Source organism: Cyclopterus lumpus, chromosome 9, assembly GCF_009769545.1.
Source record: "Cyclopterus lumpus isolate fCycLum1 chromosome 9, fCycLum1.pri, whole genome shotgun sequence".
Classification (NCBI taxonomy): Eukaryota; Metazoa; Chordata; class Actinopteri; order Perciformes; family Cyclopteridae; genus Cyclopterus; species Cyclopterus lumpus.
In genome coordinates, this window is record NC_046974.1 from 1171054 (window position 1) to 1180000 (window position 8947).

Genomic DNA, 8947 nt, shown 5'->3' on the forward strand with positions numbered 1-8947 from the left:
TAACCTTTAACCAAATAGATTTGTATAACGACATTTGCAGGTAGAAGTACACTCAGAGGATCGATAGGTTTTACTCTGAGGTCAGACGAAGGTCAAGCTGAAGTCAGATGTCAGAGTAAGATCAGACTGAGGTGACACAAAGGTCAGAGGTCAGACTGAGGTCAGAGGTCGTTAGCGGTGGCTCCCCTCTCTGCTGCTGTACATACTGAACCACTGGATGACAATATGATTATTGTTGTTGTTGTTGTTTTCATATCTGGATGCAGGTGAATGACTAACAAGAGTTCAATAAAGTTCTTCATGATGAATTACAAAAAGGACCAGTTTCATTCATAAAAAACACAGTAGTTCTTTTAGCTAAATGCTAACGATAGCATGCTAACATGTTCACTGTCTTAATTTAGCTAACATTAGCATTAACATTAGTGCAGCTGAGGCTGATGGGAAATGTCTTACGTTCTGCAGATGTTTGGCCAACTGAATTTTTATAAAACTCACCTGTTTAAATTTAATAAAGGCTGAAGGTTGTTCATTAATTCAGGGCGTGGCCTCTTTCAGTGACAGGTAGGCGTCGTCTCAGTTTGCTAGCTGTTAGCAGCTAACCTATGTCAATACATATTTAATTGATTTGACCTGAACGTGGTAAGTCTCTCAGCCGGCGGTTAGTGTTAGGATCAAGCCCATAAACATCCTGCCGAGTTATAATAATAATCTAGTTTAATATTAGATCCTGAAAGCTTTAGGAACATTGTTGTTCTTTTATATGTTTGTCCTTCACTTGAGTCAAGACGTTGGGTGTAATTTATATATTTATTTATATAAATATATAACGTGTATTTATATATATGTATAACATTTGTATTTATTAATTTATAAAATATATATATTCATATAAATATATAAAATATATTCATATATATATAGATATACATATACAAATATATATATATGCTTTCCCTTCCATTCTAATGTCCTCTTTATTCACAATACTCTACCGTCAAATTAGTTATATTGTGAAAGTAATGTAAGCTATTATATTCAGTTACTTTAACAGCGCTCTAGGAAGCAGTGTTCCAGTGCACGTGTCTGGGGCTTTTATTGTGAAGGACAAAACAGAAACAGGAAAAGAGGAGAATAGTGCTGAGAGTGTGTAAATAAATAAATTAAGTGGTTTAATGCGTCTTATGCAGAAACAGAGCCTCTTGTTATTATTATATTACTCTTATGAAGTATAGTTTGGCTACAGTAATGTTAGTAATGTTCTCTGACATTTCAAAATAAATATTCCACAAATCTGCTAAAATCTCCTTTAAAATATCTCTCACTGATGTTCTAAAATGATTCTCTTTATTTTATCCCCTTGGTAAAGTGCCTTATTAGCACATATTAAAATTAATAAATACATGTATTTCCATTAAAAGGCCGTTATGGCCATAAAGTATATAAGAAAGGGCTTTAATCTGATTAGTGTGTTAACAGCCAATCAGTAGAGAGGACGATCTCCTCCTCCAGTTATCTCCCTCCCTCAGAGTGAGGGGCGTGTTCCTCTCTCTCTCCTCCCACAGCAGGTCACAGAGAGGACGGACCGAACCACTTCACTCAGACCAGAGACTTCACTGAGGACGGACCGAACCACTTCACTCAGACCAGAGACTTCACTGAGGACGGACCGAACCACTTCACTCAGACCAGAGACTTCACTGAGGACGGACCGAACCACTTCACTCAGACCAGAGACTTCACTGAGGACGGACCGAACCACTTCACTCAGACCAGAGACTTCACTGAGGACGGACCGAACCACTTCACTCAGACCAGAGACTTCACTGAGGACAGACTGTCTCAGAGACCAGAGACTTCACTGAGGACAGACTGTCTCAGAGACCAGAGACTTCACTGAGGACAGACTGTCTCATAGACCAGAGACTTCACTGAGGACAGACTGCCTCAGAGACCAGAGACTTCACTGAGGACAGACTGTCTCATAGACCAGAGACTTCACTGAGGACAGACTGTCTCAGAGACCAGAGACTTCACTGAGGACAGACTGTCTCAGAGACCAGAGACTTCACTGAAGACAGACTGTCTCAGAGACCAGAGACTTCACTGAGGACAGACTGTCTCATAGACCAGAGACTTCACTGAGGACAGACTGTCTCATAGACCAGAGACTTCACTGAGGACAGACTGTCTCATAGACCAGAGACTTCACTGAGGACAGACTGTCTCATAGACCAGAGACTTCACTGAGGACAGACTGTCTCATAGACCAGAGACTTCACTGAGGACAGACTGCCTCAGAGACCAGAGACTTCACTGAGGACAGACTGCCTCAGAGACCAGAGACTTCACTGAGGACAGACTGTCTCAGAGACCAGAGAAATGAGACAGACGACCAGCAGCTACTGAGACGGATATGGACAAACAGAAAGGTACGTTTCATTATAATTATCGTCGTCTTTATCACACTGGTGGTATGTTAACTACCATCATCATCATCATCACCATCATCATCATCACTTCCTCCTCAGGGGACCGAGCTAATCGACTGTTTAGACTCACACAGTTTTGTCTTTTCCGGACTTCAGATTATTCAGCTTGGGTCAGATGTCTTTAAATCAGTCATAAAAGAACTAAATACAACTAAACTACAATGTGAAAGAAGAGGTCTGTGTGGGGGGTCTGTGTGGGGAGGAGGTCTACATGGGGAGGAGGTCTAAGTAGGGATGAGGTCTGTGTGTGTGCTTGTGTGTGTGTGTGTGTTCTGTAGCATCAAAGCCAGAGACAGGAAGTAACATTGATGGTCCGATAAGCAGCGTTCAGGAACACAAACTCTTTATTTCTGTTGTGCGGTTGTTCTCGATGAGTTGTTGTTGTTGTTGTTGTTGTTGTAATGATATTAATGATATTGTCGCTGTGGGCGTGTGCGCAATGCGCAGCTCGTGTTTAAAGCAGCAGCAGGCCGATAAGCAGATGTGTGGCTCCTTAAAGGCAGCAGAGACCAGTTAATCAGCGACCTTTGACCTCCAGAGGGGGCGGGGCCGTCAGAATGGAGCTCAAACACAGCACCTTTTGTTCCACATGTTCTACTCCTTCTCATGATGACTGGTTCCACATGTTCTACTCCTTCTCATGATGACACTGTTCCACATGTTCTACTCCTTCTCATGATGACTGGTTCCACATGTTCTACTCCTTCTCATGATGACACTGTTCCACATGTTCTACTCCTTCTCATGATGACACTGTTCCACATGTTCTACTCCTTCTCATGATGACTGGTTCCACATGTTCTACTCCTTCTCATGATGACACTGTTCCACATGTTCTACTCCTTCTCATGATGACACTGTTCCACATGTTCTACTCCTTCTCATGATGACACTGTTCCACATGTTCTATTCCTTCTCATTATGACACTGTTCCACATGTTCTACTCCTTCTCATGATGACACTGTTCCACATGTTCTACTCCTTCTCATGATGACACTGTTCCACATGTTCTACTCCTTCTCATGATGACACTGTTCCACATGTTCTACTCCTTCTCATGATGACACTGTTCCACATGTTCTACTCCTTCTCATGATGACACTGTTCCACATGTTCTACTCCTTCTCATGATGACACTGTTCCACATGTTCTACTCCTTCTCATGATGACACTGTTCCACATGTTCTACTCCTTCTCATGATGACTGGTTCCACATGTTCTACTCCTTCTCATGATGACACTGTTCCACATGTTCTACTCCTTCTCATGATGACACTGTTCCACATGTTCTACTCCTTCTCATGATGACACTGTTCCACATGTTCTATTCCTTCTCATGATGACACTGTTCCACATGTTCTATTCCTTCTCATGATGACACTGTTCCACATGTTCTACTCCTTCTCATGATGACTGGTTCCACATGTTCTACTCCTTCTCATGATGACTGGTTCCACATGTTCTACTCCTTCTCATGATGACTGGTTACACATGTTCTACTCCTTCTCATGATGACACTGTTCCACATGTTCTACTCCTTCTCATGATGACTGGTTCCACATGTTCTACTCCTTCTCATGATGACTGGTTCCACATGTTCTACTCCTTCTCATGATGACTGGTTCCACATGTTCTACTCCTTCTCATGATGACACTGTTCCACATGTTCTATTCCTTCTCATGATGACACTGTTCCACATGTTCTATTCCTTCTCATGATGACACTGTTCCACATGTTCTACTCCTTCTCATGATGACTGGTTCCACATGTTCTACTCCTTCTCATGATGACACTGTTCCACATGTTCTACTCCTTCTCATGATGACACTGTTCCACATGTTCTACTCCTTCTCATGATGACACTGTTCCACATGTTCTACTCCTTCTCATGATGACACTGTTCCACATGTTCTATTCCTTCTCATGATGACTGGTTCCACATGTTCTACTCCTTCTCATGATGACTGGTTCCACATGTTCTACTCCTTCTCATGATGACACTGTTCCACATGTTCTACTCCTTCTCATGATGACACTGTTCCACATGTTCTACTCCTTCTCATGATGACACTGTTCCACATGTTCTACTCCTTCTCATGATGACTGGTTCCACATGTTCTACTCCTTCTCATGATGACACTGTTCCACATGTTCTACTCCTTCTCATGATGACACTGTTCCACATGTTCTACTCCTTCTCATGATGACTGGTTCCACATGTTCTACTCCTTCTCATGATGACACTGTTCCACATGTTCTACTCCTTCTCATGATGACTGGTCTGAGGTCAGGATCAGTCATTAAAGTTTGGTTCTAAACAGGAAACAAATCCTGTTGAGACTTTTTACTGCTCAGATTTTCCACGGACCAGTACCGGGCCACGGAGACCAGAACCGGGTCACGGAGACCAGAACCTGGCCACGAAGACCAGTACCGGGCCACGGAGACCAGAACCGGGCCACGGAAACCAGTACCGGGCCACGGAAACAAGTACCGGGCCACGGAAACCAGAACCGAGCCACGAAGACCAGTACCGGGCCATGGAGACCAGAACCGGGCCACGGAAACCAGTACCGGGCCACGGAAACAAGTACCGTGCCACGGAGACCAGTACCGGGCCACAGAGACCAGTACCGGGTCACGGAGACCAGAACCGGGCCACGGAAACCAGTACCGGGCCACGAAGACCAGTACCGGGCCACGGAAACCAGTACTGGGCCACGGAGACCAGTACCGGGCCACGAAGACCAGTACCGGGCCACGAAGACCAGTACCGGGCCACGGAAACCAGTACCGGGCCACGGAGACCAGTACTGGGCCACGGACCAGTGGTTGGGGACCTCTGAGATAGAAGGACTGTAAAAGTACAACATCTCTACCAGGAGAGTGGCGTGAGAAAGAGTACTTTAGTAAAGTACCTCCCGTTGTACTGAGTGTGGTACTTTGATGTACTTTGATGTACTTTGTCACATTCCAGCGTTGGCCCAGTGCAAAGAGAGTCATTGATGAGTCATCGATAACATTCTGTTGTTTCTCTTCAGGGGAAATAAAACAAGCGTCTCTGTGTCCAGCCGTCCACCTGTCTGTCTCTCCACCTGGCTGTCTGTCTTCTTGTCTGTCTCTCCTCCTGTCTGACCCGCCTCCTCTCTGTCTCTCCACCTGTCTGTCTCTCCTCCTGTCTGCCTCTCCACCTGTCTGTCTCTCCTCCTGTCTGACCCTCCTCCTGTCTGTCTCTCCACCTGTCTGTCTCTCCTCCTGTCTGACCCTCCTCCTGGCTGTCTCTCCACCTGTCTGTCTCTCTTCCTGTCTGACCCTCTACCTGTCTGTCTCTCCTCCTGTCTGCCTCTCCACCTGTCTGTCTCTCTTCTTGTCTGTCTCTCCACCTGTCTGTCTCTCCTCCTGTCTGCCTCTCCACCTGTCTGTCTCTCTTCTTGTCTGTCGCTCCACCTGTCTGTCTCTCCTCCGGTCTGACCCTCCTCCTGTCTGACTTTCCTCCTGACTGTCTGTCTCTCTTCTTGTCTGTCTCTCCACCTGTCTGTCTCTCCTCCTGTCTGCCTCTCCACCTGTCTGTCTCTCCTCCGGTCTGACCCTCCTCCTGTCTGTCTCTCCACCTGTCTGTCTCTCCACCTGTCTGCCTCTCCACCTGTCTGTCTCTCCTCCGGTCTGACCCTCCTCCTGTCTGACCTTCCTCCTGACTGTCTGTCTCTCTTCTTGTCTGTCTCTCCACCTGTCTGTCTCTCCTCCGGTCTGACCCTCCTCCTGTCTGTCTCTCCACCTGTCTGACCCTCCTCCTGTCTGCCTCTCCACCTGTCTGTCTCTCCTCCTGTCTGACCCTCCTCCTGTCTGCCTCTCCACCTGTCTGTCTCTCCACCTGTCTGTCTCTCCTCCGGTCTGACCCTCCTCCTGTCTGACCATCCTCCTGACTGTCTGTCTCTCTCTGTAGTGCTGGCCCAGCTGATCTGGGACCTGCCGTCCTTCCTGTCTGTTCTGGACTCAGAGGAGCTGAGTTATGTCGCTCAGACTCAGAAGAAGCAGATCTCAGAGCTGCTGAGCCGCCTGCAAGCAGACCACACTGCTGGTCCTACTGGTAATTATACTACTGGTACTACTGGTCATAATACTGCTGGTAATAATACTGCTGGTCCTACTGGTAATTATACTACTGGTACTACTGCTCATAATACTGCTGGTAATAATACTGCTGGTCCTACTGGTAAGTATACTACTGGTACTACTGCTCATAATACTGCTGGTAATAATACTGCTGGTCCTACTGGTAAGTATACTACTGGTACTACTGGTCATAATACTACTGGTAATAATACTGCTGGTACTAATACTGCTGGTACTACTGATACTACTACGGCTGGTACTACTGGTACTACTGATACAACTGGTATTACTGGTACTAATACTGCTGGTACTACTGATACTACTGGTACTCCTGATACTACTGGTAATAATACTGCTGGTACTACTGATACTACTTGTACACCTGGTAATAATATGGCTGGTACTACTGGTATTGCTGTCAGTGCTGATACTACTACTGATACAACTGGTACTACTGATACCACTGGTACTGCTGGTAATAATACTGCTGGTGATACTGCTGTCACTGCTGATACTACTACTGATGCTACTGGTACTAATGGTACTCCTGGTAATAATAATAATGGTACTACTGGTAATACTACTGCTGATACTACTGATACTACTGCTGATACTACTGGTACTACTGGTAATAGTACTGCTGTACAGATGGCTTTACAGTCTGAACACATACGACCTCCTCTGACCTTTGACCCTCGCATCCTTTGACCTTTGACCCTCATATCAGAACAGGAACAACTCCTCAAAAACCCTTTAGGGGAGAAACTGTGAAACTAATGTGCACAGTGTACTGACTACTGTGTACCGTGTACCGAGTACAGTATACCATGTACAGCATACAGTGTACCGTGTACAGAGTACTGTGTACAGTGTACTGTGTACAGTTTACAGAGTACCGTGTACCGAGTACTGTGTACTGTGTACCTTGTTCTGAGTATGAGTACCATGTACAGTGTACCCAGTACTGTGTACAGTTTACAGAGTACCGTGTACCGAGTACTGTGTACTGTGTACCTTGTTCTGAGTATGAGTACCGTGTACAGTGTACCCAGTACTGTGTACAGTTTACAGAGTACCGTGTACCGAGTACTGTGTACAGTGTACCGTGTTCTGAGTTTGAGTACCGTGTACTGTGTACAGTTCACAGAGTACCGAGTACTGTGTACCGAGTACCGTGTACTGTGTACTGTGTACAGTTCACAGAGTACCGAGTACTGTGTACCGAGTACCGTGTACCGAGTACTGTGTACAGTGTACAGAGTACCGTGTTCTGAGTATGAGTACCGTGTACCGAGTACTGTGTACCGAGTACCGTGTACCGAGTACTGTGTACAGTTTACAGAGTACCGTGTTCTGAGTATGAGTACCGTGTACCGAGTACTGTGTACCGAGTACCGTGTACCGAGTACTGTGTACAGTTTACAGAGTACCGTGTACTGTGTACTGTGTACAGTTTACAGAGTACCGTGTACCGAGTACTATGAGAAGCTAAAATGCCAGTCGAAGGGGTAAAGTAGTCAAATGGACCAGTGAAACCAGTAAAACCAGTAAGATGATGTGGCATCAACACTGCCGTCTCTTGTGTTTCTAGTGGAAGATGCCGAGTACATGATCATGAGCTGTCCGTCATCGTCTCCTAGTAACGAGCCAGCAGACTCACCTGGGACAGGTAACGCTCATGTGATTAAGGGTTAGAATATTGTTTATATTATATGATATATTATGATATTGTTTATATTATATCATATATTAGAATATTGTTGACCATGTGTTGTTGTTGTTGTGATGTAATGAGTTGTTTATTTGTCCAGAAGTCCCGTTACATCAGGACTCACCTTTGTGGCTGAGAGAGGTGAGTCACACAACTACCTCACTTTAACATGTGTACTTTTACAGTGTGGTATTAGTACTTTTACTTTAACATGTGTACTTTTACAGTGTGGTATTAGTACTTTTACTTTAATATGTGTACTTTTACAGTGTGGTATTAGTACTTTTACTTTAACATGTGTACTTTTACAGTGTGGTATTAGTACTTTTACTTTAATATGTGTACTTTTACAGTGTGGTATTAGTACTTTTACTTTAACATGTGTACTTTTACTTTAACATGTGTACTTTTACATTGTGGTATTAGTACTTTTACTGTAGTATTTTTTCAGTGATCTGAATACTTCCTCCTCTGTAAAGGAGTATCTTTGGGTGTGCGTGTGTGAGTGTTTGTATGTGTGTGTGTGTAAGTGTGTGTGCGTGTGTGAGTGTTTGTATGTGTGTTTGTGTGAGTGTGTGTGTGAGTGAGTGTGTGTGTGAGTGTGTGTGCGTGTGAGTGTGTGTGTTTGT

At 44.8% G+C, this 8947-nt stretch overlaps 1 protein-coding gene across 4 annotated transcripts in view; it reads left to right on the top strand.

Moving 5' to 3' along the window:
* The first annotated feature begins 985 nt into the window (after positions 1 to 985).
* si:dkey-220o5.5 (actin filament-associated protein 1-like 2) overlaps positions 986 to 8947 on the top strand; it is a 20305-nt gene continuing 12343 nt past the window's right edge. For 2 of the 4 annotated variants that reach the window (XM_034541028.1, XM_034541031.1), the window contains exons 1-4: positions 986 to 2432; positions 6438 to 6581; positions 8199 to 8276; positions 8419 to 8459. In XM_034541028.1, the coding sequence (XP_034396919.1) occupies positions 2417 to 2432; positions 6438 to 6581; positions 8199 to 8276; positions 8419 to 8459 (279 nt within the window). In that variant the 5' untranslated portion in view covers positions 986 to 2416. The remainder of the gene's footprint in view (positions 2433 to 6437; positions 6582 to 8198; positions 8277 to 8418; positions 8460 to 8947) is intronic. The other 2 variants (XM_034541030.1, XM_034541032.1) reach the window with 2 other exon arrangements.